Source organism: Periplaneta americana, chromosome 14 (genome assembly GCF_040183065.1).
Source record: "Periplaneta americana isolate PAMFEO1 chromosome 14, P.americana_PAMFEO1_priV1, whole genome shotgun sequence".
Taxonomy (NCBI): Eukaryota; Metazoa; Arthropoda; class Insecta; order Blattodea; family Blattidae; genus Periplaneta; species Periplaneta americana.
In genome coordinates, this window is record NC_091130.1 from 146554965 (window position 1) to 146575672 (window position 20708).

At 35.1% G+C, this 20708-nt stretch overlaps 1 protein-coding gene and 6 non-coding genes across 7 annotated transcripts in view; 1 reads left to right on the forward strand and 6 right to left on the reverse strand.

Annotated features, from left to right (window-relative positions):
• Dhc93AB (Dynein heavy chain at 93AB) overlaps positions 1-20708 on the forward strand; it is a 312580-nt gene that overhangs the window by 31422 nt on the left and 260450 nt on the right. The window contains exons 3-6 of the mRNA XM_069846249.1: positions 7760-7954; positions 10808-11004; positions 14535-14674; positions 17635-17787. Coding sequence (XP_069702350.1) covers positions 7760-7954; positions 10808-11004; positions 14535-14674; positions 17635-17787 — 685 coding nt within the window. The remainder of the gene's footprint in view (positions 1-7759; positions 7955-10807; positions 11005-14534; positions 14675-17634; positions 17788-20708) is intronic.
• TRNAE-UUC (transfer RNA glutamic acid (anticodon UUC)) lies at positions 3092-3163 on the reverse strand. The gene has a single exon. It is a non-coding gene; the product is annotated as a tRNA-Glu (tRNA).
• TRNAE-CUC (transfer RNA glutamic acid (anticodon CUC)) lies at positions 3361-3432 on the reverse strand. The gene has a single exon. It is a non-coding gene; the product is annotated as a tRNA-Glu (tRNA).
• Positions 3623-3694, reverse strand: TRNAE-CUC (transfer RNA glutamic acid (anticodon CUC)). Its single transcript has one exon. It is a non-coding gene; the product is annotated as a tRNA-Glu (tRNA).
• Positions 3877-3948, reverse strand: TRNAE-UUC (transfer RNA glutamic acid (anticodon UUC)). Its single transcript has one exon. It is a non-coding gene; the product is annotated as a tRNA-Glu (tRNA).
• Positions 4154-4225, reverse strand: TRNAE-CUC (transfer RNA glutamic acid (anticodon CUC)). Its single transcript has one exon. It is a non-coding gene; the product is annotated as a tRNA-Glu (tRNA).
• TRNAE-CUC (transfer RNA glutamic acid (anticodon CUC)) lies at positions 5320-5391 on the reverse strand. The gene has a single exon. It is a non-coding gene; the product is annotated as a tRNA-Glu (tRNA).

A 20708-nucleotide genomic window follows, 5' to 3' on the forward strand; every position in this document is an offset into this window, starting at 1 on the left:
TTCGAATTTCAGTATTGACAAATAGAACAACACTGGCAGTTACTTTCTAACAATTATGTCGATAGCATCGCTTGCCTTTGAAGAAAAAGCGAACGTTCATGGAACGAGTTGGATTATAGTGATTTTTTAGATGTAAGGCTGAATTTTCCTTTGCCAATTTAGTTTCGAATTTTGGTACTGACAAATACAACTGTCTGTTGCTAATAATTATGTTGACCATTGCACTTTTACTACGTCATACTACTTTTGACCAATAAAACGGTACGAAAGGACGTCTTTCAACCAATCATGGCTGTTTATCGCACAATTTTATCGCTTCCCTAGCATTTCTTTAATTTTATCGCTTCTCTAGCATTTGTTTGTTTTTACCACTACCTTACCATTTGTTTCTTTGTTTGCCAACATTTCAAACTGCAAATTCTTTACGATACTATAAAACATGCTTTGCGATCATTATTTATTTACAGCGTAGACAGTCCAACTGAAAATGTCAACTCCGTTCAAACGGTTTGGTGAAGGTAACATTAGTGAAATAGAATTTTAGTAAGTCAATTAATATTTTATTGTATTAGATTACTTCATTTCTTCTAATATTTATATACTCTCTTCTGTTTGTATCACCTCCCTACCATTTGTTTCTTTGTTTGCCAACATTTCAAACTACAAATTCTTTACGGTGCTAAAAAACACGCTTTGCGATCATCATTTCTTTCCCGCACAGATAGTCGACTGAAAATGGCGGCTCCGTTCAAACATTTTGATGAAGCTAACATTAGTGAAATAGAATTTTAGTAAGTCAGTTAATATCTATTTTATTGTATTAGAGTACTTTATTTCTTCTAATATTTATATACTTTCTTTTGTTTTTATCACCTCTCTACCATTTGCTTATTTGTTAGCTAACATTTCAAACTGCAAATTCTTTGCGGTACTATAAAACATGCTTTGCGATCGTCATTTATTTACATCATAGACGGTCAACTGAAAATTTCGGCTCCATTCGAACGTTTTGGTGAAGCTAACATTAGTGAAATAGAATTTTGTAAGTCAATTAACATTTTATTGTATTGGAGTACTTTATTTCTTCTAATCTTTATATACTTTCTTCTAATCTCTACATAAATCAAAACCTCTAGTGAGATTACTGTTCATAACATCATTTACCTTTGAAGAAGCCAAAGTTCATTAAACGAATTTGGTTATAGTGATTTTTTAGTTGTCCGGTCGAATTTGAAGTGAGCCAACGAATTGGATTATAGTGATTTTTTAGTTGTCAGATTGAATTTTCTTTCGCCAATCTATTTTCGAATTTCGGAACTGACAAATACAACTGTCTGTTGCTAACAATTAAGTTGGTAATATCGTTTGCCTTCGAAGAAGCCAATGTTCATAAAACGAATTGGATTATGTGATTTTTTAGTTGTCAGGTTAAATTTTCTTTTGCCAATTTTGTTAATTAATTAATTTTAATGGAAATATAAAAATTGGAGATTTATCCTTCGAAGAGGTGGAAAAATTCAAATATCTTGGAGCAACAGTAACAAATATAAATGACACTCGGGAGGAAATTAAACGCAGAATAAATATGGGAAATGCGTGTTATTATTCGGTTGAGAAGCTCTTATCATCCAGTCTGCTGTCAAAAAATCTGAAAGTTAGAATTTATAAAACAGTTATATTACCGGTTCTTCTGTATGGTTGTGAAACTTGGACTCTCACTCTGAGAGAGGAACATAGGTTCAGGGTGTTTGAGAATAAGGTGCTTAGGAAAATATTTGGGGCTAAGCGGGATGAAGTTACAGGAGAATGGAGAAAGTTACACAACACAGAACTGCACGCATTGTATTCTTCACCTGACATAATTAGGAACATTAAATCCAGACGTTTGAGATGGGCAGGGCATGTAGCACTTATGGGCGAATCGAGAAATGCATATAGTGTTAGTTGGGAGACCGGAGGGAAAAAGACCTTTAGGGAGGCCGAGACGTAGATGGGAGGATAATATTAAAATGGATTTGAGGGAGGTGGGGTATGATGATAGAGACTGGATTAATCTTGCTCAGGATAGGGACCGCTGGCGGGCTTATGTGAGGGCGGCAATGAACCTTCGGGTTCCTTAAAAGCCATTTGTAAGTAAGTAATTAATTTTAATATTAATATTAATTAATACAGGACTAATTAATACATGAAAAATATTGTTTCAAAATTAGTTTTCTCCATCTTACTACTTTTTTCGTGAAATGAAATATCCGATCTCCTCCGATCAACAATTTCCTTTTCAACATCACATTATGATGGGAGAAATTTCGTTTTGTTACTTTATTGTTGCATATCTTAATTCTGTGTTCTTAGAATGTAGAAAAGATGCCACAAATTCAACTTTTTAAGAATGGGGAAAAAAAAAAAAAAAAACGTTTTGATACGTTGTTCCTCAAATAAAAATTATATATTTTAAATTGGTATATGCCTACGGTTTTCGGGTTTCCTACTAATCATTTCATGTTGTCAATATAAATATGATTTTAAGTTAGCTCTCATGAATAAAAAAAATGTTTAGCCAAACCAATGAATTTCAAGTTTTCAGACAAAATGCATCGACAGTCGATCGAAAATAAATAGGCAGACAAAAACTATGTAACTAAGTGATAACTTATGCCCTTCTGTGCACACTTGTCATTATCCTTACACCTTTCTTTTATAAAACAAAAATGTTTTCAGCTTCAGACGACTTTTTCTAAAATAGTAGTCCATATTTCATTACAAAATGGAAGCATGCAAACTGTGAATATATCGTCAATAAAAGATGAGCACCTTAATGCATAACGGGCAGAGCTCAAATTAGGTGTAATATAATATTCTATCTGTTTTTTCAGTTCAAGTGACTATCTCCAAACCAATAAACATTGTTCTTATAGATTCTTTGAGATCAGACCTATTTAATGTAATACTGATTTGAAAGTAAGCACTATTATTTGTTCTAAATTTGGTTAGCTTTCAGCAACATAAGTGGTAGTTAATTTGTTCTTAAGGATTATTTTAAATGACACTACATAAAATAGTTCATGAAGATATTATTCCTGTGTATAAAACATTCCGGTACCGGGAATCGAACCCGGATCTCCTGGGTGAAAGCCAGGTATCCTAGCCACTAGACCATACCGGAGTGTGACTATTGTGTTTACAACAGAGTATATAAATTGATGAATATATTGTATTGTATAAAACATAACGGGGCAGAAAATCGGACGCATGTTTCCTGGATGAAAACTACATATCCTAGCCACAAAACAAACTTGAGTGTGATTATTTAAAATATATAGTACATGTGATGTGATGGAATGTATTGCGGTGTGTAAAATATTCCGGTACCGGGAATCGAACCCGAGCCTCCTGGGTGAGAGCCAGGTATCCTAGCCACTAGACCATACCGGATTATGATTATTGTTGTTTTTACAGCACAGCATATAAATTGTTTGATGAATATTGCAATGTATAAAACATACCGGAACAGGAAATCGAACGCATGTTTCCGGATGAAAACCCCATAAAACATACTTGAGTGTGATTATAAAAAAAATATAGTACAAGCGATTTGGTGGAATGTATTGCGGTGTATAAAATATTCCGGTACCGGGAATTGAACCCGAGCCTCCTGGGTGAGAACGAGGTATCCTAGCCACTAGACCATACCGGATTATGATTGTTGTGTTTACAGCACAGCATATAAATTGTTTGATGAATATTGCAATGTATAAAACATACCGGAACGGGAAATCGAACACATGTTTCCGGATGAAAACCCCATAAAACATATTTGAGTGTGATTATAAAAAAAATATAGTACAAGCGATTTGGTGGAATGCGGTGTATAAAATATTCCGGTACCGGGAATCGAACCCGAGCCTCCTGGGTGAAAGCCAGGTATCCTAGCCACTAGACCATACCGGATTATGATTGTTGTTTTCACAGCAGGGTATATAAATTGTTTGATCAATATTGCAATGTATAAAACATACCGGGACAGGAAATCGAACACATGTTTCCGGATGAAAACCCCGTATTCTAGTCACAAAACATACTTGAGTGTGATTATTAAAAAAAAAAAATATATAGTACATGTGATTTGATGGAATTTATTTCTGTGTATAAAATATTCCTTTATCGGGAATCGAACCCGAGCCTCCTGGGTGAGAGCCAGGTATCCTAGCCACTAGACCATACCGGATTATGATTGTTGTTTTTACAGCAGGGTATATAATTGTTGATGGATATATTGCAGAGTATAATATACTCCGGTACTGAAATTGAACATCCGTTTCCTGAATGAAAACTACATATAGGCCTATCTAGCCACAAAAAATATTTGAGTGTCATTTATTAAAAAAAATATACTACATTCGATTTGATGAAATATATTGCGGTGTATAAAATATTCCAGTACGGGAATCGAACCCGAGCCTCCTGGGTGAGAGCCAGGTATCCTAGCTACTAGACCATACCGGAGTGAGTGTTGTAATTACAGCAGTGTTATATAAATTGTTTATGAATGTATTGCAATGTACAGGGTGTCCCTTAAGTCTTCATGCATATGTAAGTTCAAAATAAAAATGTCACAGTGTGTGCTCAATGCGGCCAACCCGCTCTCCAGATCTCACACATCTTGATTTTTACCTTTTGGGTCATCTTAAGTCGTAGGTCTTCCAGGAGAAAATTCGGGATTCTCAACATCTGAAAGGTGTCGAGAGAAAAGAGGAAATGTTACGACATCATTAACGAGAAAACCAAGTTTTAACACCTGAACATACTTGGGTTTTTAATCAGTGAACCAAATATCCAAAGTTATCTTACACGAACATTTCCACTTTAACTTTTTTTTTTTCTTCTGTGATTGGACAGTTCTGTAGTCCCAGTTGCCACCTATAGAATGCGCTGTATAAAATAATCACTAAAATTGACATTTTTTTATATTTTCCCCAATACCCTTCATCTGCAAGCCCTTATCGTCAAAACCTGTCGTGTGACGAAGGACATGTTACAGCTTTTGCATCGGAACAGATTAGAACACATTCACCGACCTGTATCTGACTCTTGAAAGCCGTTATATTAATCACATTATGTAACATTTCTATTATGAACTGATATTTCCTGTGTATGGAGACTTTTGGGACACACTGTATAATTCATTCCCGCACGAGAAATCGATCTTCTGTTTCCTGGATGAAAACTACATATACCTAGCAACTAAACATACTTGAGTGTTATTTATTTTAAAAATATACTACATGCTGTTTGATAGAATGTATTATGGTGTATAAAATATTCCGGTACCGGGAATCGAACCCGGGCCTCCTGGGTGAGAGCCAGGTATCCTAGCCACTAGACCACACCGGATTGTAGTTGTTGTGTTTACAGCAGGGTATATAATTGTTTATGAATGTATGACAATGTAAAAATAGCTCTTTAGTTTATTGAATGCTCTAATCGTCCTTGCATGCACAACGTATCTCGCGAATTTCACGAAATGGCGTAAATTTTGGTCGCAATAATGTAGTTGAATATTCACAACATTGTCGCGGTCTTCAAAAATTATACGTGTCTTCATTGGTATATTGAAAATGTTCTATAATGAAACCTGCCATAACTTTAGTGTACCTAATTCCACAAAAAGAATCAGAGAGAAGCAAGGGTATTAATTCAACCGTACCAGAAATCGGCATCAGGTTAGAATGGTGTGGATGGATTTTAGGTCACAGGCATTGGACAATAAGCGCTCACAGGTTTTCATTTGTTTAGAAACAAAATACTTTCTCGTTCAAGTATGAAAACGTGTATAGGAATTTGTAGGAACTATAGTAAATAAATATGCCATATCTCATCTCGCCAAGAATAAATTGTGTATCTCTTGATTTGTTTCACATCTTAAAGCTTCAATGCTGATGTGAGATCTATGGAATACAATAAATTAAATGAAAAATAAGTTTAAAAACTGCAACACTGTCAGTAGACCACGGCTTCTTAGCCTGAAGAATCCTTTATCTAGCCCGCCGTGAAAACCGACATTCTGAGTCAAATGAAGAATATTGATGCTCCATTTTCAAGGAGTGTTCGTAATAAACAACCATAATATATATATCGATACTCACCGAATTGTTTTTCAAGAGTAACAATCAATGTTAATTCGTTCAATGGAAATTTAATAAAAATTTCTTGGGTTCTATTTTATATCAGCGAAATGTGCTACTACTCAGCGATATATGCAATGGAGCGGAAAACAAACTGACCAACCTACTCCATAGTTCTCATGAGCGATGCCTTATTGGTGTCAGGTATGAGGTTCTAACCTGTCTTAGGATAGTTGACTAAACAACAAAAAGTACTTTATGTGCGTATTAACTACCTCAACGTCACTTTTCTGGTGATATGCTCTGGCCAATTTTGACTTTATATTGTCCACAATTTAATGAAATGTTTCTTTCTTCTTGCTAAAGTAATTCAACCGGATGACATTATCCTTCAAGTCATCTAAATGGTGATGGGAATATCAAAATACTTTTTTCAGACAGGCCCTATATTTACTATCACCTTTACTTTTTAACTTTCCTCTAGAATATGCCATTAGGAAAGTCCAGGATAACAGAATGTGTTTGGAATTGAACGGGTTACATCAGCTGCTTGTCTATGCGGAAGACGTGAATATGTCAGGAGAGAACTATTAGGGAAAACATGGGAATTTTACTTCAAGCAATTAAAGAGAAAGGTTTGGAAGTAAATTCCGAAAAGTCAAATTATATGATTATGTCTCGTGACGAGAATATTGTACGAAATGGAACTATAAAATTGGAGATTTATCCTTCGAAGAGGTAGAAAAATTCAAATATCTTGGAGCAACAGCAACAAATGTAAATGATACTCGGAAGGAAATTAAACGCAGAATAAATATGGGAAATGCCTGTTATTATTCGGTTGAGAAGCTTTTATCATCTAGTCTGCTGTCAAAAAATCTGAAAGTTAGAATTTATATAACATTTATATACGGTACCGGTTGTTCTTTATGGTTGTGAAACTTGGACTCTCACTTTGAGAGAGGAACATAGGTTAAGGGTGTTTGAGAATAGGTGCTTAGAAAAATATTTGGGACTAAGAGGGATGAAGTTACAGGAGAATGGAGAAAGTTACACAACGCAGAACTGCACGCATTGTATTCTTCACCTGACATAATTCGGAACATTAAATCGAGACGTTTGAGATGGGCAGGGCATGTAGAATGTATGGGCGAAACCAGAAATACATATACTGTAATGTGTTGATTGGGGAGCTTTGGGGAGGCCGAGACGTAGATGGGAGAATAATATTAAAATGGATTCGAGGGAGATGAGATATGACGATAGAGACTGGATTAATCTTGCTCAAGATAGGGACCGATGGCGGACTTACGTGAAGGCGGCAATGAAACTCCGGGTTCTCTAAAAGTCATAAATAAGTAATTAAGGCCTAATATTCGATTAATCCATTTACTCCTCCTTCGACGCCCTCTTCTTCGTAACATCAAAATATTATTTTTCCATTGGGGTATAGTTGACCATAAAATTTCTTTACTCTTTCAAAATAAGTAGACATATTGTACAGAATTAATGCCAATTTGAATACAGCTGATTTATGAACATGTGGCGTTTCTCAAATAACACTTTCAGTTATATAAATTTGGTTTAGTTATGGCTTCTGTGAAAAGTTACGATATTTTATGACAATGTTGTTTCAGATTCTCATTGTGCTCCAAAACAACGCAGCTCAACTTCTGGCTGCCAGCAGCTTCCCAATCAGCCTGAAAAGCAAGGCCGTGTACTTCATCAAGCGGCAACGTGGACCGGTGCCAAAAGATGGCATCTCACAGCACATTATTCTGGGGGATATGGCCGTTAAGCCTATCGAACAGCTCGCTGCTCTGGTGGACGAAGTAAATATTACCAGACAGTCTTTTGTTTCCGTAATTTGTTATGTATTGAAAGTTGGTTCAAATCTTGCTAACTGCAAATGAAATGGCACCGCTTTCTTATTTATATAAAAAAAACTCTACGAAGGAATTATTCGGTGCCATTTTATACTGGGTGTTCATTTCAAAGTGTGTCATGACGTCACTGTTGTGAGTCCGCGATTTGAAGCGAGTATCAGCTTTTATGTCAGAGAAGTTGCCTATTAATCAAGGCGTTCAATCTGAACTTGAGAACGTGTACGGTATAACTTGAACGTCGTAGCAACAGATGGCGGTCTGTAAAGTCTGTGTGCTACAATAACCTCTTTGGAACTGTTTTGCGCGGGCAAGTCGTACGCAAGGTATTTATCATCGGTTGCGTACCGCAACATTCCACAACACAAATCAAATGTTCCGTGTCCATGTTGACCGTCCAAGTTAATGTCAACAATTACGTAAGTAATCGTCTTAACCCTTTCCACATATCCCGACAGTAAGAAAAAACTCACCTCAGTACATGTTTCCAAACAGTTCACATTCCTGCCATTACAGGGGTTACCGTACGTATCATTAAGTACTCTTCAGAATGAACGCCGTACTTGCTAGGCAACTTCTCTGGCACATAGGTAATGCGCCTCTGTGGAAGTGTAGGAAGATTGAATTCTCTAGGCTCATCGGCTAGCCACATGACGACATACAGCGAGCCATGACACACTTTGAACTGAACACGCAGTATACGATCATTTTTACCTTCTGACAGAGAGGCTAATATTACAGATATTAAGGGGTTAGGTACAGCTTACAGCAGTAAAATTTTGGAAATATTGAACATGTTTTTCCTCTATTACTGTATTTTGTAAAATAATGAAAATTAGTATGTGTAAAACACTGTCCTTCTGCTACAAGAAAAAATATTTTTACGATTAAAAAATTATTTACATTTTTTTTTTTTAAATTCAGTTCACTGTGCAGTGATGAAGCGTTTCCCTCATAACTCAAGAAGTACCCAACATTTTGTGATGACATTTTTTGCTTATACATCTTGATTACACAACTTTTAACACTGTATCACTTCGGAATATGTATGATAAGAACTTTCTTGTGTTAAATTTTAACGTACCTTGTTAACATGTTTCGACCTATTTTCGGTCATCTTCGGAACTGGTCTTTGTTGGTCTTGGCGCCTCTTGTTTCCTGTTTGGGTACGTTCGTAGTGTAGAGTCAAAGAGTGGATGTGTTATGAAATTGAGTTGTGTGTTGAGAATATCGTTGGGGTGTGTTTTCGTGTGTCTGTATATTTCATATTGTTCTAGTGTGTTGAGTTTCTGGCTTTTTGGTTGGATGTGCAGTATTTCCATGTCTGTGTTGATGTCTCTGTAGGTGTGGTTGGCATTTGTGATGTGTTCTGCATGTATTTTGTTTGTATTTATGCGTGTCATATCTACAATATGATGCAAGATCACTTTTCTAAGTTTGATAGATTGTCTGATAAAGAATAAATTAATTTAAAAATGATTAAATATCAGTATTTTCTTCTAACACAAAATGAAAAAAATATTATTTAATAAGGAATGTAGTTAGAAGAGTCCACACCCGTAGAGTAACGATCAGCGCGTCTGGCCGCGAAACGAGGTGGCTCGGATTCGAATCCCGGTCGGGGTTAGTTACCTGGTTGAGTTTTTTTCCGGGGTTTTCCCTTAACCCAATACGAGCAAATGCTGGGTAACTTTCGGTGCTGGATCCCGGACTCATTGCATTGGCATTATCACCTTCATTTCATTCAGACTCTAAATAACCTAGATGTTGATACAACGTCGTAAAATAACCCAATAAAATAACAAATAAATAGTTGAAAGAGCACGATATTGTAAACATGAGTTTCAACAATAAAATAAGAAAGAGAGAACATGAAAAAGTTAACAAGTTTGAGTTATGAGGGAAACACTTCATCACTGCACAGTAAACTGTCATCATTTTGAATTTTGAAAAAAAAAAAAAAAAATTTTTAAAAATCTTAGAAATATATTTCTCATATAGCAGAAGAACAGTGTTTTATACATACCAATTTTCATTATTGTACAAGATAGTGTCCCGCGCCGTGTCGTCGTGGTCTAGGACATCCTGCCTGGGACTCGCGTTACGGAATGCGCGCTGGTTCGAGTCCTCTAGGGGGAAGAAATTTTTTCATGAAAGTTTGGCCAGTGCATGGGACCGGTGCCCACCCAACATCGTGATGCACTTGGGGAGCTACGATACGTAGCGAACTCCGGTTTCGCAAACCAGCTATAATGGCTTGGGGGCTCATCGTGCTAACCACACGATACCTCCATTCTTGTTGGATGATCGTCCACCTCTGCTTCGGCATGTGGCCGTGAGGCAAGCAGCCGGCTGGTCGGTCTTGGCCCTTCGTGGGCTGTAGCGCCATGGATTATTATTATTATTATTATTATTATTATTATTATTATTATTATTATTATTATTATTATTACAAGATACAATAATGGAGAAAAAAATGTTAAATATTTCCAAAAATTTTACTGCTGTAATCAATACCCAACCCCTTAAAATGACTTGCATCTGCTGACGTCTAGCTTTCGTAAACGAAGGATTGACTGAAATACGGGTTTCCAGCTTTCGTGATAAAACAAAATTTCTCGTAGGCCTATAACTTACATAAAATTTCGCATTATTTCCCGAGTTTAAACTTGATATTTTGACTGTTTTGACCTGAAAAGGCTTGAATCACAAGTGATCTGTTTACATTTTCCAGCCATTTCTCAGCATGAGGGTACAAGGGAATTGACTACACCGAGATAAACATGTTTGCGTTCTTTACAGGTGTTTGTTCCGCTGCTCTCAAATCCAGCTAATCACAAAAAATGGCCGCCCGTTGTGGCTCAAGACATACAGAAGCACGTACACAGCCTGAAGAGCACGGTGTACCAAGTGAAGGGGCAGGTCAGTGGGCAGACGGTGCTGCCGATGCCTGTTGGAGTCGAGAGGGTGCACGACGCAGAACGGAAACTCATAGAAAGGTACGAACTATACACAAATAACATAGATTTCCAACCCAGTGTATAGTTTCGAGAGACTGTTGAAATTAAAAGCGAATGTAGCAGTCAGTGGTGAAAAAAAAAATCGGGAACATAGTGTAAACCTCTCTGAAAAACCACTCCTATTAAGAGACCACCCTTCTTAGACAACGATGTTGCTTACAGCCGATATAAAAACCTTTAAAATAAATTAATTTATAGCTCTGTTTAAGGACCACCTATCTCCTCGACCACCGACCAGCCAATGAATAGTAACTTTCTTACTTTTACCCTTTTAAGGGTGTATGTATGTGAACGACCACAAGTATCAGAAAATGCAGGTTTTAAATTTCTAAAATTTTATAAGAAAATGAACTCACAATTGGACAAGAATTACAAGATAACACAACAAGACTTATTAGAACTTAAATATCTGACAAAAGTGTAAAAAAAAGGTTAGTAATAATATTTTTCAAACCAGTTTTATCAGAGTATAAAAAAAAAATACAAAAAGACTGCAGTTACATTATTTGGTAACCATAACATTGTTATGGTCTCTCTGACATCTTTAATATTTTTCCTGCATGTAATAAACACTTATTTCTGAAAAGTAGACTACTCTCAGACATGTAGAGTTGTTTATTTTAATACAATTAATTTTTATTTGTCCTAGCCTATATAAAATATTTTACAATTTACATAATGTTTTGTGACCTAATTTTTCTATTTTCAAAGAAATGGTCATTATTGTAGTCTACCTTTTGCATAAATGCATGTTAAATCAGTGTACAAAATTTCAGAATTCTATCTATAATAGTTGTGGAGTTATGAAGTAATATGTGTGAAAATTTTCAAATTTTGGAAAATATAATTTAAAGTAAAAAGTGAATTCTTAAAAATATTATTAGTAATCTGTTTTATACTTTTATCAGATATTTAAGTTCTAATAAGTCTTGTTGTGGTACCTTGTAATTTTTGTCCAATTGTGAGTTCATTTTCTTATAAAATTTTAGAAATTTAGAACCTGTATTTTATGATATTATTTGCGGTCGTTCACGTACATATACTCTTAAGATACCAGATTTTAAAATTAATGTATATATTTATAATTTTTCAAAGCAGTGGTTTAATGCATTAAATAAATTCTAAGAACTTGATAAGCAGGCCCAGGAATTTTTGGAGATTGCGAAAATAACGACATAGTAGATATACAGTATATTTTTACTAATCTTTACGAATTAAGTGATTCTGACTAATAATATGGGGATAAAACAATCGCCACAAATCGCGAAATAGAGTTAGTTCTAATAGCGAAATATGAACACATTCGCGCATTATTACTATTGCGTAGTCTTATAGCGAATTTCATATTCTGAGTTTTTTCACTTGAATTTGTTATATATCCAAGTAGGCTACATTACATGGTATTCCAGGTGTTCTGATTACATTAGTGAACTCAAAAGACGGAGAATTCAACATTTCACTAATAATTTGAAAGTGTTAATTTGAGAGCTGCAGTATTTTTAATTTTTTATGAATGTGTGTTAAATACAGTCTCAATCCAACAAATATTGTCTATTGGCCATACCGCACCTTTACCAGAATCCAACGAACCTTTAATGTTAATTATTTGGAAAGTAATATTCATACTGAGTTAATACTCCAATTCCAAAATAATTATCTTTTCCAAAATTTCCATTAATCTCCAACAATCTCCGCCGACTCCAATATTAAAAAACACGAATGATAAAATTAATTTCCATAAATACCTGCCCCTGTTGATAAGATTTCTGTACTTTATCCTCCAAGGTTTAAACCAAATTTGACAACGTTGTTAACTATTAGTGCTGAATGTCAAATTTCTAGCGAGGAAGAGCTTCTTATGTTGATTTATTTTACGACGCTTTATTGACTACGATGGTTATTTAGCGTCTGAATGAGACGAAGGTGATAATGCCAGCGAAGTGAGTCCAGAATCCAGCGTCGAAAGTTACCTAGCATTTGCTCTTAATGGGTTGAGGAAAATCCCCGGTAAAACCTCAAGAAGGTAACTTCTTCCAACCAGGATTTAAACCCGGACCCGCTCGTTCCACGGTCGAAAATGCTAACCGTTAATCCACAGCGTATTACTTGTATGATTTGTTCCCGTGTTTAACAGTTTTATTTATTGTGGAATTGTATAAAGCTGTTAAGAGTTAAAACATGTTCAGAAAAATTAGAAGTGTATTATTGTTGGAGGATCGAGTCAAAGTGATTAATGAAAGTGAAAGTTGTTTACTTGAAAGAAAATTAACTGAAAAATTTAAATTTCAAGACTTAAATTAATGCGGTTTTAAAATCGAAGAAAAATATCATAACCAGTAGAATTCCATTGACCGACTGTGCGATTGGAGAACATATATATGGATTTCTTAATATCTTAATGTATAGTTTAGAGGATGAAATTGTAAAAAAATGTAACAAAATGACGCAGACTTCAATTTAAGACATTTTAAGCCGAAGTAACGAGTTACAGGATAAAATTGTAAATATAATTCTGTAGACAACGTTTACAATTTTATTTCTTTATTTATTTATTTATTTATTTATTTATTTATTTATTTATTTATTCGTTCGGTTATTTGTTTGTTTGTTCGTTCGTTAATTTAAATATTTAATTATTTATTTTACTGCTAGTAAGTATGAAATGAATACAAGTTAATACAATGAAAGATAAACTAGCCCACTCCTGAATGAGTAAGACTCGTGCTCAGGAGGGGATTCCAATACAAACAAAAATAAAATTAAAATTGAGAGTGAATACAGATTAAATAGTGTTTAATATGTTTATACCCAAACTATAAATCCAATACAAATTTTTTTTTCGTATTTTTATTAATTTGGAGAGGATTCGTGGTTAAAAGAATATTAGAATAAAATTTGTTTAATAATCTGGGACCTTGACTAATGCTATGATAAAAAGCTGCATTGATTTTACATTTAGGTTCAGACAATCGCAGAGAATTCATATTTTTAGTTCTATGTTTATGTATATACCTTTCAAAGTTACTAACATTTCTGTGAAAATATTTTAATAAAATAAAATAATAAATTTGTTTAATGTCGAAAACTTTGAAATGTTTAAACAACAATTCAGTTGAGCAATCTTTCTGTTTTTTTAAACAAATGTTTAATACTTTTTTCTGTAGTAAAATTAACGGATAAAGGTTGGATTTATAAGTTCCACCCCAACCTATAATACCATACATAAATATAGATTGAAATAATGCTAAATAAATTATACGTAAACAGTTAATTGACAAAATATTTCTTAGAACAACAAAGTAATATGATTCACATTTTACATTTAGATTTTAACAGCACATTTCAAAATATTTTATTTTATATGTTGCTAAACAGTTCAACTCATAATTTGTGTAAAAAAAAGTCCCATCTATTAAGCAACAACCCCTTTAAAAGACCAATTTTACATGGAACTATCGGTGGTCGTTTAATACAGGGTTCACTGTATGCAAATGTATCTATTTTTTCAGTGGGGGTGAAGTGGTGGACCTGTACCTGAAGAGTGCAATTGAAGGAGTTGTCATAAAGTGGGCGACGCAAATCAATGACGTTCTTACCGAAGAATCGACCCAGGCTTTTGCTGGTGGCCAAAATCCGACTCCGAATGCAGGTAAGACGCATGTGCGTGTTTTGTGCTCGCGTGCGTGTGTACGCATGCTTCCTCGCGTGTGCCCGCGTATCTTGGTGTAGTGGAACCTCGATATCTCGAAGTGCTTCCGGAATGTGAAAATACTTCGTTTTGTCGAAAATTCAAGATATGGAAAATATAAAAAAAAAACTTCCAATATCGTAATTTATTATTGATGACGAGTATTACCTGTCCCGCTTAACTTTCAACAAAGAAAAGTCGTGGTTGCCCATAGACTCTTCCTTTGCTTTTTAGGACGACGATTTTATCAATTCTTAACACGAATAATTTGTTTTTCACTGTATTGTGTTCCTTATATTCATATATAGCAGTGATGTCAAAGCAAGCGCATTTTTCTGACCTTGACGTCGTGCGCGGGCAGCAAGCGCTAAGTATGGAAAGAGGAAGGGTTGTGTATATGAATAAGCAGCCTGTTGGATTAAGAAAACAGTGGTGCACAAACTTCAAACGGAACGTGAAATTTTATGTCGTTATTTTTATTTGGCTTCTTTCTGTTTAATATTATCTATATTGTCTGTAAAACAAAAGTACTAACACTGATTTCTTAATATTGCAGTTGTGTTTTAAATCTTAATAACATAATAGAGAGTTCAGAAGGAATATTCACTTAAATTTCATAGTAGTATAATATTATATTGTATTAAGTGGATGAAACACATCATTTATAAAAAAAAGTGATATCCGAAAAAAAGAGATTGAGTATGACATAAGTTGGAATTGATATTGATGGCACCTTTAGCCTTACAAAAGTAATCAATAAACTAATCAAAACAATATTACAGTACAAGGCAAAGTTACCTAGGTACTGTATCTGTTTTAAGTGTAACTAATATTCCTTAACAAAACTCTTATCGCATTATGCTTTTAAGGTGATATTGGTGAGCAACTTCCTATCATCAGAATAATAAATTATTTTTTCGAAATCTGCTGAAGCTATAGAGCTGACATTTTTACAACACATGGGCACGTATCTTTTGCTTATGATGTAACAGTAGTTGCTTTGTTAATTCATTTCCTTACAAACAATTTCCATGCGAATATTTTCAAAATTTTCAATACACTATCTTCAGTAATACGTATATACGGCATATTAGATTTATGAAAACATTCTGTAAGGCTACTAAATAAATAGGCCTATATCTGAAAATTTCCCTTTTCTGTAAATTGAAGTTGAGAAAATATTTCTTTTGAACAAAAAAGCCAAACTTGTAAAAAATGAGCATTAAAATTAAAACTTACATTCTTATAATGCACTTATACTTCTCAGGCAAATCTAAAAATTACCAAGGATACAGTTTTAATAAGTTCTCTTCCCTTTATCTATTGAATCAGTGCTGTCCATCCTTGAATATAGCTCGACCAAGCGGCATATACTATCTCTTTCGTCTGTCTCTTTCCTTTCCGCTGTAAAGCGCTCAGGCTCTCCTGGGCTCTAAAGCGCGCGCTTGCTCCTGTGGGCATCAATTGACATGACTGCTTTACAACATAGTCACTATGCTTGTCCAAACACTTGTTTCAACGATATAAAAATGCGAAAATATTCTACTTCATTGAAAATCTATGTGAGTAACGCCTTCTGCCGTTATTGGTTGACAATTAGGAAGGAGGAGGTGCATATTATATTGTTACTCTTTAAGATTGACGCATGCGCAGACCAACGGAGTTTTGTAAGTTGTTCCCCTTATAGTTGCTTCTATCCTTCGGTTGTTGAATTCAGTGTTCACATTTTGACTATCGATTATACTTTTAGAGATACACATTGAAAGACACTCTTTCAGCTTCCCAATGACGGGACTGCCTCATTGGACAAAGCATAATAAACGTATTGAGTGAAAACAAAAACAGACCACAAAAGAGAAATGAGGGGAACGAACAAAAGGGAAAATTAAGTACAGGAAAGATAATAGCATGCATATAACAGGCCTAAACATAGTAAACAAACAGATTAGATATTCGAGCAAAATTCTCCCTTTTTAGGAAACAAAGTACAGATGGTATTTTAAAATGGCAAGTGATCCTCTGATAGCGGCAAGGGAAACATCACGAATGAAGTCGTTGTTCAGCTGGAACTTCTTGCAGAAACTGACAAAGAGGCGAGGTATTCTGCCCCTAGCGCCAACCATTAGTCCAACTACTTCAATGGAGGTGAGGTGATATTTCTCCAAATAGAATGGAACTGTGGGCTCATAAATTCTGCATTTTTCTGCGTGGACTTCAGCGGGCTGTTGTTCCTGTACCTCGAACCTGACTGTCGGGTCGATAATGTAGGCGGATGTAGAGCGTGGTGGAATGGCAAGCATGTCAATTCGCCGACAGGATCCCTCTTGAGAGATGCCATGGACTTCTTCGTGCACAGTGTGACCTTTCTTCCTCAAGGCTTCGGCAATCATGGACCTTATTCTGTGATGTCTAGAGTTCCGCAGTGTCTCGCTGAAAGGATAGGCACCCAAAACGTGGCCAAGAGTTTCAATCTCACTGACGCAACGACGACAGTGGTTTCCGTCTCGGGACCTTCCCGGTATAGCACGCAGCGGACAAAAATTAGCTGTCATTTTAAGAGCTTATCTCCATTCACTGCTAGTGAGGCGAATAGGTTGTCGAATCCATTTATTGGCGGGAGTGAACTCTTTATAGAGGATGACGCCTTTCCCTTTCTGATTTAAAGAAGGTTTTTTTTCTTTTGTTTGTCCAACTTTTCATAGAAAATACTGATTTTAAAGACGTATGCACGTCAAAAAACCAGATCTGTGACAGAATACAGCGCTTACTTACTGAATTTCTGTTTTTGTCCATAAATCTTTTTTAAATTTATTCTGGAGTTAAAGATCGTATAACAGCGAGCACAGAACGGTAAAATTCATTGTTATTATTTCGCTGTAATGTGATTACTTAATTTGTGTCTTTGGTTATATCTGTTTCAGAGGTAAACTTCTGGAATTCCAGACTGAGTAACCTGGAGTACATTTACAACCAACTTCGCGACGAACGCGTCAGGAAAATGGCCGTTATACTGGAGAAGACAGACAGCGCTTATTATCCGTGCTTCAGGACGCAGTTCCAGAATGTAGTGGCAGGTCTGTAAATGGAGTTTCATTTAACATTACGTTAAGTGAACTGGAATTAGTTAAATATTTAAATGTGTGCCGTAAATATAATGTAATTTTATTAATATTGAATAAGCAGTTCGATATTTTAACAAGACTCCGTTTGACTAAATTCTGGAATTTTTGAAATCTCTTTACTAGAATCATAACTAAATCTCGGATGTTTCAACCTTCTTCCCATATACGTAGTTAGGGACAAACGTTTAGTGTAAACGAGTTCTAGGCAACTAGAGCAATTGAAATGTTCACAACTTACTTACTTACTTACAAATGGCTTTTAAGGAACCCGAAGGTTCATTGCCGCCCTCACATAAGCCCGCCAGCGGTCCCTATCCTGTGCAAGATTAATCCAGTCTCTATCATCATACCCCACCTCCCTCAAATCCATTTTAATATTATCCTCCCATCTATGTCTCGGCCTCCCTAAAGGTCTTTTTCCCTCCGGTCTCCCAACTAACACTCTATATGCATTTCTGGATTCGCCCATACGTGCTACATGCCCTGCCCATCTCAAACGTCTGGATTTAATGTTCCTAATTATGTCAGGTGAAGAATACAATGCGTGCAGTTCTGTGTTGTGTAACTTTCTCCATTCTCCTGTAACTTCATCCCGCTTAGCCCCAAATATTTTCCTAAGCACCTTATTCTCAAACACCCTGAACCTATGTTCCTCTCTCAGTTGTTCACAACATATCTATTATTATTATTATTATTATTATTATTATTATTATTATTATTATTATTATTTATGATTATGTCTCGTGACCAGAATATTGTACGAAATGGAAATATAAAAATTGGAGATTTATCCTTCGAAGAGGTGGAAAAATTCAAATATCTTGGAGCAACAGTAACAAATATAAATGACACTCGGGAGGAAAAAAACACAGAATAAATCTGGGAAATGCCTGTTATTATTCGGTTGAGAAGTTTTTATCATCCAGTCTGTTGCCAAAAAATCTGAAAGTTAGAATTTATAAAAACAGTTATAATACCGGTTGTTCTGTATGGTTGTGAAACTTGGACTCTCACTTTGAGAGAGGAACAGAGATTAAGAGAGTTTGAGAATAAGGTGCTTAGGAAAATATTTGGGGCTAAGCGGGATGAAGTTACAGGAGAATGGAGAAAGTTACACAACGCAGAACTGTACGCATTGTATTCTTCACCTGACATAATTAGGAACATTAAATCCAGACGTTTGAGATGGGCAGGGCATGTAGCACGTATGGGCGAATCCAGAAATGCATATAGAGTGTTAGTTGGGAGACCGGAGGGAAAAAGACCTTTAGGGAGGCCGAGACGTAGATGGGAGGATAATATTAAAATGGATTTGAGGGAGGTGGGATATGATGATAGAGACTGGATTAATCTTGCACAGGATAGGGACCGATGGCGGGCTTATGTGAGGGTGGCAATGAACCTTCGGGTTCCTTAAAAGCCAGTAAGTAAGTAAGTAAGTAAGTAAGTTATTATTATAAACGCTAGTGACTGTCATCTGAGAGCGAGGTGTTCAGAGGTGAATTCATGCATTTGATTGCAGTACGATAGCACTTTGAGGTTGAAAATGATGAAATTCATTGTTGAAATGAAAAAACTAAAAAAAGCCATAAATCAACTAAACAAACCTTTCATAGATTTCCTCAATAGTACTTTGAAAATGAGTGATGTAAAATAATTGATAAGATAGGTAATAAATGAACCGTTCAGAGCAAAAGTGGTGTAAGTCAAAATTGGGTAATGAGGTTTAAAACAAAAATTCTGTAACATACAGGGCAAAGTAGCAATTAATATGTCCTCCTTGCTATTCACAGACTACTAAGAGTTTAAATAAATTGAATATTAATTGCTACTTTGCGCTGTATATTACAGAATGTTTACTTTAACCCTCATTACTCATTCTTGACTTACACCACTTCTGCTCTGAACGGCTCAAATATTTCTTGCACTAGAAATTGGGAATTCCTTTAGTGTTTTATTGTAAATATTATTATTACGAACATGAATATGAACAAGTACAGAGTGGACAAAATAAAACTGACCCGAAAAATCTGTAATATTTAAATGTATTATGGGTCTGTAGCAATGAATATTATTTTATGAATATTAATTTATATCTAATAACCCATTGTTGCATCGAAGTCACGGCTTCCTTCATTGTCAGGGTCATTTCCGCGTTAGTCTTATACATATAAATTCATATATTTTATATATATTTTCCGCAGACCATTTTTTTTTTTTTTTTTTTTTTTTTTTTTTTTTTGCAATTCATTTTGCGTGATTTTCAGAAAAGTCTATAAGTATGTTGAAGGTTTATTTTCAGTCGTTGACTTTACTATTTTATATAATGTTACTAGGTGTTAACCTTTACATAATAAATTATATGATGTATGAACGTTTTCGTTGAGCCTGTCAACATCATCAGATACAAACTGTCATTTTACAATATTAATGTTCTCAGTATTATCTACACAATCTACATATACAATACATATTTATTATCATATGGGGATGAAATCTAATTAAAATTATATGAATTGGCTTTCTAATGTTCCATTGTGGATACCCCAAATGTCAACATTTAAAATATACTTATACTATTTTTGCAAGTCATCACATGAGGACAATATTATAAACGATGTAGTGATAGAAGGCTAAAAATGAGGTTAAAATATAAAATAAAAGATGAGCTAACCCCCTTCCATGTTATGCTATGCATGTGAGGAATTGCAAATTACAATGTTTTGTTACAAGTTATTCATATTTCCATATTATAGTATATGATTCCTAGCCTGTCATGACTGCCTATGCTTTGCAGATCTTGGTGTTGTTCTTTACGCCGATATATTGGGTTTGATTGTTTATAGTTAATTAGATGGTGGGCGTTTTACTGT